We start from the raw sequence: 18,646 nt of genomic DNA, 5'->3' as shown, positions 1-18,646 counted from the left end.
CAACTTGAGGTCATTTCATGTTACTCGCTCGACTTGCGAGTTGAACTGTCAAGTCAATGAGCATGACATGGTCTCTTTTTCCATCGAACCATCGAGCCCTCAACAACTCTTACTCTAAGAATACCTCAATAAAATGTAAGTTACGAATGCACAAAGAAATAGGTGAGCGTTATTATTTATCCCAACGAAACGAACATAAGTTCATTGCTGACCACTGCACTGCATAAGGTAATAAACTGAATAAGACCTAACTACCATAAGGTAACCACAACCCATAAGGTAATACTTTCCCTGATCACTAATGAATGCGCTCACAACTTGAGACAGCTGTTGTAGTTCCCTATTTTCGTTATGATAAACAACATGGTCCTTCGAGCCGGATATGAACCAGCGACCTATGGATCGGGAGTAATGCTTTACCAGAACTACTGCTGGAAGGAGTAAAGAAAATTGGGGGATCACTCATAGCTCAGTCCACAATCTTCGGATGGGTTATAAGTGGGCCTGTACCAACAGAAATGATATCGTCATTCTCGCTCGAAGTAAACGAGAGTAGTGAGGACCCCATCGGAAATCAATTACGTATGTTTTGGGAACAGGAAGAAATTTCAGTTCCACCACCAGTGTCCGCTGACGACGAATTTTGTGAGTCCCTATATGACACTACAACCGTTCGTAACTCAGAAGGACGCTATATAGTTCGACTGCCTTTTAAATCTAACTTTTCAGTCAATATCCCAATCGGTTCATCCAGACCCTCTGCTCTTGCCCAATACACACGTCAAGAATCAGTTTTTAGAAGACAGCCAGAAATGCATGAGGAGTACTCTAAAATTCTAAATGAGTACTTAACGCTTGGTCATGCAGAACCAACATCATCCAAGGAAGTTATTGTAAACAATTCATTTAGATCCTTCTACCTACCGCACCACGCGGTATATAAACCCGACAGCACTAGCACAAAAACCAGAGTGGTGTTCAATGCTTCGAAGCGCTCCAATTCGGGAAACTCCCTCAACGACATTTTGCACATTGGACCCAGGCTTCAATGTGATCTTATGTCTGTTATATTAAATTGGCGATTATATAGGTTTGTTTTTTCCGGCGACATCGAAAAGATGTACCGCCAAATATTGGTGCACCCAGACGACATTAATTTCCAAAGAATACTTTTTCGACCCAATCCCCATGGCCCAATTCAAGATTTTGCATTAAAGACGGTCACATTCGGCGTGAATTGTGCCCCGTATTTGGCCATACGCACACTGATACAGTTGGCCCGCGACGGCAAAGAAAAGTTCCCACAAGCGTCGCAAATTCTCCTTAAAGAAATATATGTGGACGATATTTTGTCTGGTGCACACGATATTGACACAACCACTGATAATTTGCATCAACTCATGGAGCTTCTCATGTCTGCAGGGTTTAAACTAAGGAAAATTACGTCCAACTGCCCCGAAATCCTCTCATCCGTCGATAAAGAAAAATTATTGCATTCCGATTTTCTGAAGTTGCAAGAAGAAAGCACCACAAAAACTTTGGGTATAGAATGGAATGCCCTTTCAGATTGTTTTTCATACAAAATAAATCCCATATCTCCAACCACAACAATAACCAAACGGAAATTGCTTTCATTAGCTTCTAAATTATTTGATCCTGCTGGGTGGATATCACCCATTATTGTTCAAGCAAAATTGCTGCTTCAGCAAATATGGTTAGATGGCACAGACTGGGACGAAGATGTAAAGCCTCACACAACCCAAAAATGGAATCGTTTTGTAACTGAACTATCATCTATATCTCTAATCGAAATTCCCCGTTGGATCCATTTTTCGCCGCAATGTCAAACACAACTACATGGGTTTTGTGACGCCTCACAAAAGGCGTACTGTGCGGTTGTGTACATTAGAATCCAAAATCCTGACAGCGTTCACACAAGCATTTTAGTATCGAAAACAAGGGTGGCACCTATTGAACCGATAAGTCTCCCACGTCTGGAGTTGTGCGGAGCTGTACTCTTAGCTAAGCTAGTGAAAACACTTTTAATAACCATCCCCGTTCCAAACTCTGATATAACATTATGGTGTGATTCATCCATAGTTTTGAGTTGGTTGGAAAAACCCCCTTCGGTTTGGAAGACATATATCGCAAACAGGACGGCTCAAATCATACGAGATGTGGGTAATAGCAAATGGAGACATGTAAGGAGCATGGACAACCCCGCGGATTTAGGCTCAAGGGGATGTACCCCTATGGACCTAGCCGACAACTCACTGTGGTGGCATGGCCCATCATGGCTGGACAAACCACAGGAAGAATGGCCGTATATACCCTTATCCTGTAATGATCCTCCGGAGAAAAGAAAATTCGAAACATTTTTCGCTTATGAGAGTGAACCAGATATTCTTGAAAGATTCTCAAACTGGGGTCGAGCTATCCGCGTGATCGCTTATATGTTTCGATTTTATAATAAAGTTTCGAAACGGTCCCAATTACCAACCAGCGGCTTCATTACACATGCCGAATTCCGAGCAGTCAAATATCTTTTGATCTCTCTAACACAGCAAAGATACTACGGCGATGAATATGCTTGTCTGTCTCTATCCAAGCCAATCTCAAAGAAAAGTCCATTATTTACATTAAATCCTTTTATTGACAGTGCTAATGTATTAAGAGTGAATGGTCGTATTATTAACTCTAATTCTTCGTACAATGCGTCCCATCCCATAATCTTGCCGGTCAAGTCAAGGTTCTGTACAATGTTTATAGATTTCACACATAATCAATGTATGCATGCCGAAAACAATTTGATGCTTCGAATTATCCGAGAAGAATATTACGTTTCCCGTCTAAGGTCCGCAATTAAAAAATGCATTAGGAGCTGTAAAATTTGTGTTCTTTACAAAAAAAGAGTTCAAACACAACTTATGGCACCACTTCCCATGGAGAGATGTTCATACTCTCCCCCCTTCTCCAATACAGGGTTGGATTTTGCAGGTCCATTTTCGGTCAAGTCTCCACCTTTGCGAAATGCTCCTTACCTCAAGTCATACGTTTGTGTATTTGTGTGCTTTAGCACCAGAGCAATTCATTTGGAATTGTGCTCCGATCTCTCATCTGGATCGTTCAGAGCAGCATTCACAAGATTCGTTGGACGTAGAGGATTACCCCATAGGATCATGTCGGACAATGGGACAAACTTTGTGGGGGCTGAACGAGCCATCAAACATGAGTATGCACAATTTCTCAATTCTGTTTCCAACGATATTGCTCAAAAATATGCATCCCATGGATTGCAATGGTCATTCATTCCCCCACACGCTCCTCATATGGGTGGTCTATGGGAGGCCGCCGTTAAATCTTTTAAAATTCATTTCAGGAAAGTAGCACAATGCCATAAATACACATATGAAGAATTTTCAACACTGCTAACTAGAATTGAAGCAATCCTAAACTCTCGGCCGTTGACCCCGATCACAGATGATTCCATGGAAATACTCGCTCTGACTCCGGGACACTTCCTAAGGGGGTCTCCTCTCATTGCTTTGCCTGAAGTTTACGACTCTGATATGTCATTGGCAGATAGATGGGGAAAATTGAAAATATTGCAGCACGAATTTGCGCGCCGCTGGAAAGCTGAATACCTCAACGAATTACAAAAACGAACAAAATGGCAACGGAAAAAAGATAACTTACAAACTGGACAATTGGTAGTCATCAAAGATGATTTGCTTCCTCCATGCGAGTGGAGGCTCGGAAGAATTAAGAGCATTTATCCGGGGCAGGATGGTTTCGTACGCGTGGCGGATATACAGACCCAATTAGGAGTTATAACCAGAGCAATATCTAATATTTGTATCCTACCCAACAACACATAAAATATCTCTTAATTCTCTTATAATTGACACATTTACTAACTCACACCACTATTCACATCCCCATCATTCATACTCATTGCCACTAACTCACACTTTTTACTCATACAAGTTTAATAATCTCTGTTTAATTTCTTCCCACAGGATTTCAGGAACTAAAAATATTTATCGATGTTTGGTTTGTAAAAACTTTCACGGACTACGACATTGTAGTCGATTTTCTAGAATGGATGTAGCAAGCCGTCGTCGAGCAGTGCGATTACATGGGTATTGCCTAAACTGTTTGGCACTTTCCCATACATCACAACGGTGTCCATCCCTTGACCTCTGTAAGAGATGTGGTGGCGAACACCATACAATGCTACATCTCCCGGTTTTAGAGCGCATTAGGGGTAAGGATGTCCGGCGCACGAGGTCTTCAGATGGTTTAGATAGTACGGGCAACGCCAATCATCGGAGACTACATCGAAATAATCTTGAATATCCTTATAGAGGTGGAAGAGATTCGCATAGGGGCAACCATCACTTACGCAACCAGCGAACGAGGAAGGACACCCACCACAGGCAGCATGAACGGTCTAAACCTCGTCCACCTACTCACGATATAACAACACCATCAGGAAATGCGAAACAGCATATCGAAGAAGCGTTGATCGCCTTAAAACGCCTACAAGAATCATTGTAAGACTTTTAATTTTATTTTGTACTATTAATATGAAACGTACCTCTTGAATTAATGAATTTCAAATTGAAATGAAAAAAATGGAAAATCGAATATATACTACGAAATGTCAATACGAAAATTTAAGCATACATATATACGTATATATATATTAACATACACACAAGTAATTTGAATTATGGATACAACAAGAAAATACTTTGACATAAAACCATTTATATGAATTTGTTATAGATTCCAAAGAGTACTTGTGAAAAAGGAAAATTAACTAGTTGGAAGTAACATCCATATAAATTCACACAGTAGATACCGTTCATAGACTTAGACTTTATTAGCACTTTTAAATTGAGTTTTACATATAATGGAATGATACGAGTTTAATTTGGCCTATGGGCCAAGGGGCCCCAGAATGTTTAATGTAGTTGTCCCCTTCTCATGAATTTCTTATTAATTTGAATTTAACGGTCACTTTTATACTGTATGCATTTACTTGATAGTTGTAAGATAGATGGCAACTTGAGGTCATTTCATGTTACTCGCTCGACTTGCGAGTTGAACTGTCAAGTCAATGAGCATGACATGGTCTCTTTTTCCATCGAACCATCGATCCCTCAACAACTCTTACTCTAAGAATACCTCAATAAAATGTAAGTTACGAATGCACAAAGAAATAGGTGAGCGTTATTATTTATCCCAACGAAACGAACATAAGTTCATTGCTGACCACTGCACTGCATAAGGTAATAAACTGAATAAGACCTAACTACCATAAGGTAACCACAACCCATAAGGTAATACTTTCCCTGATCACTAATGAATGCGCTCACAACTTGAGACAGCTCCCAGCAAAAACTAGGTAACCACATCTCATTACAATTGACATTACCAGGAGTAAAGCTGTCATTACACTTTGCATTACATTGCGGCGAGTTATAATGACTAACTTGTAATGACAAAAATAAATACTTCTCGGTAATTTTCGAATTTTTATTCTCAAATTTTATGCAGTTGTAGTCAACGATTTCATAAAATAGAATAAATGATGGTACCATTAGGTATAATTATTTACATAATCGAGCACTTACATAAAAAATCAAAAAGAGTATGTAATGTAACGCTAATTTTGAAAATTTTTCCGTTAAGAAATTATTATCAGAAATATTTCATAATAATTGTGTTTAATGACATTAACATATTATGTTTTAAATAAATGCTTTCTTATACCTCATTCACATTACACTTCCAAAATGCGCTTAAACTAAATTTCAAATGTCATTTGCCTTATAAAAAAGAGACTTAAAATCCACTTTTAGTAGATTTTGAACCTTATGTCAATTGGCTATTGGATATATTATAACGAAATTCACGAATCCAACTCCTTAAACAACCTACATTTATTTCTATTTTAAGTGTGAAATTAAATTGCATCTTATTTAGATTATTTATTCGATTTTTTGTTTATTTATACAATATTCGTTTCTATTCAAGTAGTTCTCCTATTACAGCATCACTCGCCATATTTTGATCCATTGTAATCGGCGATAGAAATCAATATTTTCGAGATTTGGTTGCCTGAGACAATAAGTAGCTATTTTGCAAGCTTTGGTGTATCTTCGAATATGTAATTACATATTAGGTGATTATATGCTTTAAATGCACTACTTATTTTATGGCCGAAAGTATGCCAGGGGAGAAGTACTTTCCTTCTAGGACATGCGTATGTAAATGTAATCCGAAGCGATGCCAATTAATAAGTGGTTATTAATTTTTAAATAAGCTTACCTACAAGATTACCGGGTAATGAGAGTTTTTGCTGGGCTGTTGTAGTTCCCTATTTTCGTTATGATAAACAACACTAATTTTGAAGCAGTTTTGAAATTTTTATCGTTCGGCGTTTTTTTTAACATATTTGGGAAAGCCACTATTTTTCGGAAAGGTGAACAATATAGATAAGAACTTGGGTTCTGAAGTTAGGTATCAAGAAATATCAGATCTGGTCTCTCTAACTAGCCATCAGGGTTTGCTAACTGGTAGTTGCGAAGAGAGTAAGAATAGAATCCATATACCACCGTGGTGCAATGGTTAACATGCCCGCCTTGCATACACAAGGTCGTGGGTTCGATTCCTACTTCGACCGAACACCAAAAAAGTTATTGAGCGGTGGATTATCCCACCTCAGTAATGTTGGTGACATTTCTGAGTGTTTTAAAGCTTCTCTAAGTGATTTCACTGAAATGAGGAACGCCGTTCGGACTCGGCTATAAAAAGGAGGTCCCTTGTCATAGAGCTTAACATGGAATTGGGCAGCACTCAGTGATAAGTTCACCACTGTGGTATCACAATGGACTGAATAGCCTAAGTGAGCCTGATACATTGGGCTGCCACCTAACCTAACCATACACCAGAGTTGGCATAACAATGGTCTTGCCCACATGAAGATCAAGGAAGCAAGCTGCCTCAAACAAACCTCACACCTGAAACCATAGCGTATATTTTTAATTGGCAGAATTTGAGAAGGCGAGAGGTGCCTCCTGGTGTGGTACGAGTGATCCCATTTTGGATATTCATCCTGAATTGCTGCATTCCGGTTTGAGAAGAGACCACATTTAAGACCGCAAAGGTCAATATCAAGGAAGCGAGCTGCCTCGAACACACCTCACACCTGAATGCATAGCGGATCGATTCAAGTGGGTGAATTTAAGGGAGAGATACCTCGTGATGGGAGAGGAGTGACCTCATTTTGGAGGTTTGCAAAAGTTAGCTGATTTGCTCGGTTCAGGAGTGAGAAGAGTCCACATACCAGACTGCCATAGCACCGGTCTTGTCCATATCAAGATCAATTTATAGAGCTGCTTCAAACAGACCTGACACCAGAAACCTTAGCGAATATGTTGGCAGAATTTAAGAAGGAGAGAGATGCCTCGCGAAACGAGACGAGTGACCGCACTTTGGATATTCATCCTGAATTGCAAGTTCAGGAGTGCGAGAGACCTCATACCAAACAGTGGCTGGCGTAGCAACATCAAGATCAAGGATCCGAGATGTCTCGAACGGTCCTCACACCTGAAACCATAGCACATATTTTTAATTTGCCGAATTTGAGAAGGAGAAAGGTGCCTCCTGATGTGGTACGAGTGATCCCATTTTGAATTGCTGCATTCCGGTTTGAGAAGGGACCACATTTAAGACCGCTTGTCTTGTCTCGTCCATACCAATATCAAAGAATCGAGCTGCCTCGAACAGACCTCACACCTGAATGCATAGCGGATCGATTCAAGTGGGTGAATTTAAGGGAGAGATACCTCGTGATGTGAGAGGAGTGACCTCATTTTGGAGGTTTGCTAAAGTAAGCCGATTTGCTCGGTTCAGGAGTGAGAAGAGACCACATACCAGACTGTAACTGGCATAGCACCGGTCTTGTCCACATCAAGATCAATTTATCGAGCTGCTTCAAACAGACCTGACCCCAGAATCCTTAGCGAATCTGTTGACAGAATTTAAGAAGGAGAGAGATGGCTCGCGATGTGAGACGAGTGACCGCACTTTGGATATTCATCGTGAATTGCTAGTTCAGGAGAGCGAGAGTCCTCATACCAGACAGTGGCTGGCGTAGCAACATCAAGATCAAGGATCCGAGATGTCTCGAACAGTCCTCACACCTGAAACCATAGCGTATATTTTTAATTGGCCGAATTTGAGAAGGAGAAAGGTGCCTCCTGGTGTGGTACGAGTGATCCCATTTTGAATTGCTGCATTCCGGTTTGAGAAGAGACCACATTTAAGACCGCTTGTCTTGTCTTGTCCATACCAATATCAAAGAAGCGAGCTGCCTCGAACATACCTCACACCTGAATGCATAGCGGATCGATTCAAGTGGGTGAATTTAAGGGAGATACCACGTGATGTGAGAGGAGTGACTTTGGATATTTATCCCGATTTGCTCGGTACAGGAGTGAGAGGAGACCACATATCAGAATGGTTGGCATAAGACCGGATCTGTAAAATTTGCAGAATTTATGAGAGCGCAATTTGGATATTCATCCTGAATTGCTGGTCCCAGGCCCATGCCAGATACCAAACGGTCTTGCCCTCATCAAAATCAAAGAAGGGAGCTGTCCCGAAGAGACCTCAGACCTGAATCCATAGCGATGCTTTTGAATTGGCAGAATGTAAGAAGGGAGAGATGACTCGTGACGTGAGATGAGTGGCTGAATTTCCAATATACTTTCAAAAGTGCTGGGTTCAGGAGTGAGAGATAGTTCCACATGAAGTTCAAGGAAGCCTAGTGCCCATGGGGATTCAAGTGTAAAGTCAAGTGGATCGTTTGGGGAATGCAGATAGATGCTTCGAAATGCGAGGTGAGTGATGGTATATTGAAGATCTATCCTGATTTGCTGAGGTTATGAGCGACAAATAGATATTGACCTATAGATGTCAGACCGGAGCTGAGATGGCACCGATCTTGTAACTCTAACCAACCTTTTTTCATCTTCGTTTAAGATCGATGGTATTCCACCGAGGAAAACATTGTATAAATTGGCCGGTATTCACTCATGAACCGCTTCCATGTCTTTGCCTTTATCCTCTTATCGATGTTGTTGCCAATCAAATGACCTCAGACGGTATTTTTGGATATTCATCCAAAATTTCTCCGTTCAGGAGTGGAAGCTGAAGTGCGTTTGTAGAAGTATGCCGATCATTGGACCGGAGTACATGCCAATTAGACAAAGAGCTCTGGCATGGATTTCTGCCGAGGTTTTTGACCTTTAAAATATCTATTACGGATTTATTTCGTAACCGTTGGGACCTATTACAAATGGTAATACCACACGTTACACAGAGATTATACATTATTCTTGGGATGTTTACATGGTCGGGCAAGGGTGGACCTAAAGGGTGCCTAAATCTGGCAAAGAGTTTTGGAAAAGTTAGTTGACCATTGGAACGAAGTACATGCCGATTAGACATAGAGCTCTGGCATGGATCTGCGTCGAGATTATTGACTCTCAAATACCTATTACGGATCTCTCTCGTAATCATTGGCACCTATTCTAATGGTAATACCACAAGATACATACAGATTAAAAATTACTCATAAGATGTATAAGTAATGGGGTCAGTATGTTTGGATTAAAGTTGGACTAATGTTACAAAATCTGGCAAAGGGGTTCAGAGAAGTTTGCCAACCACTTGAACGATGTACATGCCGATTAGACAAAGAGCTGAGATTTTTGATCTTTAAATACCTATTACGTATCTCTTCCGTAACAATTGGCACCTATTACAAATGGTAATACCACAAGATATATTGGGGTTCAATGTTATCCACTAGAGTACTAAGGGAGAGGACAGCGGGTTTGGATTATACCATCGATATAAAAGCTGGCAAAGGCAGTTGGAGGAGTTTGCCGACCACTGGAACGGAGTACAAGCCGATTAGACAAAGAGGTCTGGCATTAGACTTCTGAAACAAGACATTCAGAATTATAAAAGTTTTAATAAATGCCAATATCCTCGCCACCTTGTCTATTTATTTTTGCTTGGAAATTTTTTTTTATATCTCTAAACAAAAGAAAACCTTGGAAATGGTGTTCATAAAAAAATTACTGCATGTTTTTGTTTCTTACTCCCGTATAGAGATAAAGACCACCTACGCCATATAGGTAACCAAGTGACGATTAGATAAGCCTTTCACATTTTTAATGGAATCTAATCAAAGTGATAAGTTTCACTAATAAACCATCCATACAATATATTTTCATAAGAGTACAGCATCGCAAAATTTACGCTCATTTGTAGTTGATAAAAACGCAAAAAAAGAAATATTTATCACTTCAAAATTTACTAAAAATAAAGGGGGGAGTTTTGTAACTAAAATCTAGGGTGATTTTTAAATGAACACCTTTTTTCTAAACTAGGGGAGGAGAGAAAAATTAACTTACCCAGTATTTTAGGGCACTATCCAGTTTTTATTTCTTAATCCTAAAAAAAGAAGACAAAAAGAAAACCATATAAATTATTTTGATGGTGAGAAAATAAAGAAAGATTTTCATGATATACTACAAAATTAATGATATAATCTACAGACAATTTATATAAAAGGTCGCATGAGAAAAAAGATTCATTTTCATAAGGAATTTATAACGTCAGCATGATTTGATAATCTGTTTAACCATTAAGTATTTCCGTTTTAGATATGTCTTGTTTTTGTTTCAGATAAACATTTTTTTTATATAAAAATTATGATTGTTTGTAACGCTATTTAACGATGATTTGGCATAAATTTAACATAATTGTCGTTTTTGCTTGGATAGGCATTTATTTTAAAATGGTGACAAAATTTTCTATAGAAATAAAATTTTGACAAAATTTTCTAAAGAAATAAAATTTCGACAAAATTTTCTATAGCAATAAAATTTTGACAAAATTTTTTATATAAATAAAATTTTGACAAAATTTTCTATAGAAATAAAATTTTGAGAAAAATTTCTATAAAAATAAAATTTTGAAAAAATTCTCTATAGAAATAAAATTTTGAGAACATTTTCTATAGAAATACATAAATAAATAGAAAAAGAAAAATTTTGACAAAATATTCTATAGATATAAAATTTTTAAAAAATTTCTTATAGAAATAAAATTTTAAAAAAATTTTCTATAGAAATAAAAATTTTACAAAATTTTCTATAGAGGAGGGTTCAAGTGTGGTTTTTGTTGGGTTTAATAAACTGCCTGAATTTATTCTGATAATTGGTTGATAGTTTTGCTGCAAGTAGAGGATGCTGATGAGGAATGTGGTAATTCCGAAACAGCTGTACATCCAACCATCTTGCAGTCTATAGGGCTTTGCCCAAATAAATTTGACAAACATTCTTTTCCTCTGTTGGTTAACCTACACTTGTAGTTTAGTCAATGTATGGTTTTAAGCTGCAATAAAAAACAACAACAATGCTTAAAGAACAAAACCAACAATAACAAAACAAAACAAATTTGGCAAAATTTTATTTTTAGAAATAAACTTTTGACAAATTTTCTATAGAATAAAATTTTGAGAAAATTTTCTATAGATAAAAAATTTTGGAAAAATTTTCTTTAGGAATTAAAATTTTGACAAAATTTTCTATAGAAAAATTTGAAAAAATTTTAACAAAATATTCTATAGAAATAAAATTTTGCGAAAATTTTCTATAGGAGAAGAATTTTGACAAAATTTTCTATAGAAATAAAATTTTAAGAAATTTTCTATAGAAATAAAATTTTGACAAAATTTTCTATAGAAATAAAATTTTGGCAAAATTTTCTTTAGAAATAAAATTTTGGCAAAATTTTCTATATAAATAAAATTTTGACAAAATTTTCCATAGAAATAAAATTTTGTCAAAATTTTTAAAAATTTTGACAAAATAAAATATAGATATAAAATTTTTACAAAATTTTCTATAGAAATAAAATTTTAGCAAAATTTTCTATAGAAATAAAAATTTGACAAAATTTTCTATAGAAATAAAAATTTGGCAAATAGCTGCAATAAAAAACAACAACAATGCTTAAAGAACAAAACCAACAATAACAAAACAAAACAAATTTGGCAAAATTTTATTTTTAGAAATAAACTTTTGACAAATTTTCTATAGAATAAAATTTGGAGAAAATTTTCTATAGATATACAATTTTGGAAAAATTTTCTTTAGGAATTAAAATTTTGACAAAATATTCTATAGAAATAAAATTTTGCCAAAATTTTCTATAGGAGAAGAATTTTGACAAAATTTTCTATAGAAATAAAATTTTAAAAAAAATTCTATAGAAATAAAATTTGGACAAAATTTTCTATAGAAATAAAGCTGTGAGAAAATTTTCTATAGAAATAACATTTTGACAAAATTTTCTAAAGAAATAAAATTTCGAGAAAATTTTCTATAGAAATAAAATTTTGACAAAATTTTCTATAAAATAAAATTTTCAGAAAATATTCTATTGAAATAAAATTTGGACAAAATTTTCTATAAATTTTCTAAATTTTAAAGTTTTGAGAAAATTTTCTATAGAAATAAAATTTTGAGAAAAATTTCTATAGAAAAAGAAATTTTAGCAAATTCTCTATAGAAATAAAATTTTGGCAAAATTTTCTATATAAATAAAATTTTGACAAAATTTTCCACAGAAATAAAATTTTGAGAAATTTTGACAAAATATTCTATAGAAATAAAATTTTAACAAAATTTTCTATAGAAATAAAAATTTGGCAAAATTTTACTTTTAGAAAATTTTGACAAATTTTCTATAGAATAAAATTTTGAGAAAATTTTCTATAGATATACAATTTTGGAAAAATTTTCTTTAGGAATTAAAATTAAGGACAAAATTTTCTATAGAAATAAAATTTTGCGAAAATTTTCTAAAGAAGAAGATATTTAACAAAATTTTCGATAGAAATAAAATCTTAAGAAGTTTTCTATAGAAATAAAATTTTGAGAAAATTTTCTATAGAAATAAAATATTGAGAAATTTTGACAAAATATTCTATAGATATAAATTTTTTACAAAATTTTCTATAGAAATAAAATTTTAACAAAAATTTCTGTAGAAATAAAAATTTAACAAAATTTTCTATAGAAATAAAAATTTTGCAAGATTTTACTTTTAGAAATAAAATTTTGACAAATTTTCTATAGAATAAAATTTTGACAAAATTTTTTATAGAAATAAAATTTTGACAAAATTTTTTTAGAAATAAAATTTGGACAAAATTTTCTATAGAAATAAAATTTTGACAAAATTTTCTATAGAAATAAAATTTTGACAAAATATTCTACAGAAATAAAATTTTGCGAACATTTTCTATAGAAGAAGAATTTTGACAAAATTTTCTATAGAAATAAAATTTTGACAAAATTTTCTATAGAAATAAAATTTTGACAAAATTTTCTATAGAAATAAAATTTTGACAAAATTTTCTATAGAAATAAAATTTTGACAAAATTTTTTATAAAATAAAATTTTGAGAAAATTTTCTATAGAAATAAAATTTGGACAAAATTTTCTGTAGAAATAAAGTTTTGAAGAAAATTTCTATAGAAATAAAATTTTGCGAAAATTTTCTATAGAAGAAGAATTTTGACAAAATTTTCTATAGAAATAAAATTTTGACAAAATTTTCTACAGAAATAGAATTTTTGACAGAATTTTCTAAAGAAATAAAATTTTGACAAAATTTTCTATAGAAATAAAATTTTGACAAAATTTTCTTTAGAAATAAAATTTTGAAAAATTTTGACAAAATATTCTACAGAAATAAAATTTTGCGATCATTTTCTATAGAAGAAGAATTTTGACAAAATTTTCTATAGAAATAAAATTTTAAGAAATTTTCTATAGAAATAAAGTTTTGAGAAAATTTTCTATAGAAATAAAATTTGGACAAAATATTCTATAGATATAAAATTTTGACAATATTTTCTAAAGGAATAAAATTGTGACAAAATTTTCTATAGAAATAAAATCTTGAGAAAATTTTCTAAAGAAATAAAATGTTGACAAAATTTTCTATAAAAATAAAAGTTTTGGAAAAAATTCTATAGAAAAAAATTTTGCAAAAAATTTCTATAGAAATACAATTTTTAATAAAATTTTCTAAAGAAACAAATTTTTAATAAAATTTCTTATAGAACCCAGCAAAAAATACTTCAGCAGTAAGAGTTTAGTTTAATAAAGTAGGCAGCGCATCCACACTGCTTGAATCGATGGCAATAACGTAAACGAGTAATCAAACTCGTATATGATCATTCGTTTACATTATTGTAACCAATTCATGCAGTATATATGCATGAAATGTAGTGCTGTTTTCCTTCACGCCAACAATGCTATACTCAAGATTTTATATCACTTTTGAGCGAAATTTCTATTAAAATGAGCAATTATATCAGCGCTATTTAGAAGCTGTTCTAAATCGGGACATCGCCCACAAAAATCAGCGCTGATTCGGTTGTTTTGTAAGCAGTTGGTACTGCCTCCCACCCTTACAATTCTGCTGAAATAGTGCTCCATTTTTTGCTGGGAAATAAAATTTTGACAAAATTTAAACGCCGATCACCATTCTCGCCAATTAATGACGGCGTATATATTGTAGGCAATCTCTCTCTCTGTTACTAATGGGTTTCTCTTCTCCATTACATGAGTTGCTGTTGTTGTGTTTTGCTAATATAACAGAAACATTAAAATGTAACGGTAAAAATATAACAGGGATCATCTCTTTGTAGGGAGTTTTTCGCATATTCTCCCCATAAAACCAAATCGGTTATTAGGTTTTGTTATTTATTTATTTTTTATTTATTGAATTATAAGCAATTGGGTTTTATTTTATTTTATTCGAATTTAATTATACGAATATTGTTTCAAAATTTTACCAGAAACGAATTTCCCTACTCCCCTCCCTTGAGATATATTTCCATTGTAATTTTTTACTCTTGTCAATAGCGAGCACATTTAACCAATACCATCATTTTGAAGTAGCGACAATTGAATATTGTATTTGTTTATTATTTTGATGGATTCAGGGTAGGGAAGGTCATTCCCATTGATGTGATGAAACATCATACACACACAAAGTACTTGGGTGTAGGGTATATTAAATTAATTAAAAATTACAATGCTTTATTAACAGATAATGGGAGGGATGGAGCTGTTTGTGGAGGGGGTGTAAATAAATGTATGACTATGCAACCTGCAAATGGGGACCTTATGAATGCTTCCGAATATAGAAGGTTGGATGGAGAACTTGCCTTTAAACAAAAGCATTTCGTATGTTTTTGTTTTCGACACGAAAAAGGCACATCACCTAAAACCCAAAGAATGCTGTTGTGTGTGTGTGCGTTGTTGCTCACAAAAAGGCATCACAAATAAAAGAATGCAGGGGAAAAAATTCTACAAATTCTATAGGAATTTTTGTGGCATCGTAAATTCTTTCATTTATTACTATTGTTTCTAAGAGTGTTAGTATTGTTGTTGCCGTTGTCTTTTGTTGCATGCCAGCCATTCATTGGCCTCATCGAAGAGGGGTCCCCTAAGAAAATAGTGAACATGAAGAGTAATGGTAGGGAGAGAAACAGAATTGCCTTATCTGAAGACCCATTACATGATGGTCTATGTGGTAATGTTTTGTGGTGGTGTAGTCCATCAAGAAAATGTGACATAAAAGGCTATGCAAGCCTCTTCTCCCTTCAACCCACTAGCCTCTCAATGGGGATTTTAATTAATATTAAGTACATCGTCTAGATAAAGATCTAACATAAAGTGTTACGAAAAAAGAGCACTAGGTTCAGAGTATCTCAAATCTTGGTTGTGGGCTATACATTAGGATTAAAACATAAAACATGAGAGGGTATAAGCAATGTTACACTCAGAGAAAATTAGCTGTTTTTCTCTGCTAGAGGTTTGTTTTCTTTTAGAGGGTATAAGCAATGTTATACTCAGAGAAAATTAGCTGTTTTTCTCTGTTAGAGGTTTGTTTTCTTTTAGGGTGGGTATTACTGGGCTCCCTTGCTTATTATTCACTTAGAAGAGTAACATAAGCTCCATTCGAGTGGAAGAAAAAGAAATCATGGTTATGAAAAGATAATTGAATAGAGAGGATATCTTAAGGCATAATTGAAGAGAGCTGAAGACCCATTACATGATGCTGTATGTGTTAAAATTTTATGGCCCATCGAGAAAATGTGACATAAAAGAGCTATTGATCGCAGTTACACATTGCTTCACACTACCCTCTCCTCCATGTTGAAACCAGTAGCACGGTTGCCACAGTTGGTAGAATTCTACCAAAAATGATAGATTTTTCTTAGTGTTTGGTAGATTTGTAGAATTCTTAAAGTATTCTGAAGAAATAAAATTTTAACAAAATTTTCTATAGAAGTAAAAAATTGACAAACTTTTCTATAGAAATAAAATTTTGACAAAATTTTCTATAGAAATAAAATGTTGACAAAATTTTCTATAGAAATAAAATGTTGACAAAATTTTCTATAGAAATAAAATTCTGACAAAATTTTCCATAGAAATAAAATTCTGACAAAATTTTCCATAGAAATAAAATTCTGACAAAATTTTCCACAGAAATAAAATTCTGACAAAATTTTCCATAGACATAAAATGTTGACAAAATATTCTATAGAAATAAAATTTTGACAAAATTTTCTACAGAAATAAAATTTTGACAAAATTTTCTAAAAAACTAAAATTTTGACAAAATTTTATATGGAAATAAAATTCTGACAAAATTTTCTATAGAAATAAAATTCTGACAAAATTTTCTATAGAAATAAAATTCTGACAAAATTTTCCATAGAAATAAAATTTTGGCAAAATTTTCTATAGAAATATAATTTTTGATAAAATTTTCTATAGAAATATAATTTTTGATAAAATTTTCTATAGAAATATAATTTTTGATCAAATTTTCAGTAGAAATATAATTTTTGACAAAATTTTCTAAACAAATAAAATTTTGAGAAAATTTTCTATAGAAATAAAATTTTGACAAAATTTTCTATAGAAATAAAATTTTCACAAAATTTTCTATAGAAATAAAATTCTGACAAAATTTTCTATAGAAATAAAATTTTGAGAAAATTTTCTAAAGAAATAAAATTTTGACAAAATTTTCTATAGAAATAAAATTTTGACAACATTTTCTATAGAAATAAAATTTTGACAAAATTTTCTATAGAAATAAAATGTTGACAACATTTTTTATAGAAATAAAATTTTGACAAAATTTTCTGTAGAAATATAATTTTTGACAAAATTTTCTATAGAAATAAAATTTTGATAAAATTTTCTATAGAAATAAAATTTTGATAAAATTTTCTATAGAAATATAATTTTTGAAAAATTTTCTATAGAAATAAAATTCTGACAAAATTTTCCATAGAAATAAAATTTTGACAAAATTTTCTATAGAAATATAATTTTTGATAAAATTTTCTATAGAAATATAATTTTTGATAAAATTTTATATAGAAATAAAATGTGACAAAATTTGACAAAATTTTCTATAGAAATAAAATTTGAAAAAATTTTCTATAGAAATAAAATTTTGACAAAATTTTCTATAAAAATAAAATTCTGACAAAATTTTCCATAGAAATAAAATTTTGACAGAATTTTCTATAGAAATAAAATTTTGACAATATTTTCTATAGAAATAAAATTCTGACAAATTTTTCTATAGAAATAAAATTTTCTATAGAAATAAAATTTTGAGAAAATTTTCTATAGAAATAAAATTTTGACAAAATTTTCTATAGCAATAAAATTTTGACAAAATTTTCTATAGAAATAAAATTCTGACAAAATTTTCAATAGAAATAAAATTTTGGCAAAATTTTCTATAGAAATATAATTTATGATAAAATTTTCTATAGAAATATAATTTTTGATAAAATTTTCAGTAGAAATATAATTTTTGACAAAATTTTCTATACAAATAAAATTTTGAGAAAATTTTCTATAGAAATAAAATTTTGACAAAATTTTCTATAGAAATAAAATTTTGACAAAATTTTCTATAGAAATAAAATTCTCACAAAATTTTCTATAGAAATAAAATTTTGACAAAATTTTCTATAGAAATAAAATTTTCTATAGAAATATAATTTTGACAAAATTTTCTTCAGAAATAAAATTTTGACCAAATTTTCTTCAGAAATAAAATTTTGAGAAAATTTTGTATAGAAATAAAATTTTGACAAAATTTTCTATAGAAATATAATTTTTGATAAAATTTTCTGTAGAAATATAATTTTTGATAAAATTTTCTATAGAAATATAATTTTTGATAAAATTTTCTGTAGAAATATAATTTTTGACAAAATTTTCTATAGAAATAAAATTTTGAGAAAATTTTCTATAGAAATAAAATTTTGACAAAATTTTCTATAGAAATAAAATTTTGACAACATTTTCTATAGAAATAAAATTTTGACCACATTTTCTATAGAAATAAAATTTTGACAAAATTTTCTATAGAAATAAAATGTTGACAACATTTTTTATAGAAATAAAATTTTGACAAAATTTTCTGTAGAAATAT

At 32.1% G+C, this 18,646-nt stretch overlaps 2 protein-coding genes across 5 annotated transcripts in view; one reads left to right on the top strand and one right to left on the bottom strand.

Annotated features, from left to right (window-relative positions):
- Positions 1-18,646, bottom strand: part of LOC142228023 (uncharacterized) — a 177,348-nt gene that overhangs the window by 125,691 nt on the left and 33,011 nt on the right. For all 4 annotated transcript variants that reach the window (XM_075298285.1, XM_075298286.1, XM_075298287.1 and 1 more), the window contains one exon: positions 10,500-10,539. The gene's annotated coding sequence lies outside the window, so the exon portion shown is untranslated. The remainder of the gene's footprint in view (positions 1-10,499; positions 10,540-18,646) is intronic.
- Positions 519-3,878, top strand: LOC142230764 (uncharacterized). Its single transcript, XM_075301392.1, has one exon. The coding sequence runs from the start codon at positions 519-521 to the stop codon at positions 3,876-3,878; it is 3,360 nt and encodes a 1,119-aa protein (XP_075157507.1).

Source organism: Haematobia irritans, chromosome 3 (genome assembly GCF_050003625.1).
Source record: "Haematobia irritans isolate KBUSLIRL chromosome 3, ASM5000362v1, whole genome shotgun sequence".
Taxonomy (NCBI): domain Eukaryota; kingdom Metazoa; phylum Arthropoda; class Insecta; order Diptera; family Muscidae; genus Haematobia; species Haematobia irritans.
This window is presented reverse-complemented; position numbering and strand designations above follow the sequence as displayed.

Coding starts and splice junctions, on each gene's coding strand:
- LOC142230764 (XM_075301392.1), top strand. CDS start 519: ATGATATCGTCATTCTCGCTCGAAGTAAACGAGAGTAGTGAGGACCCC.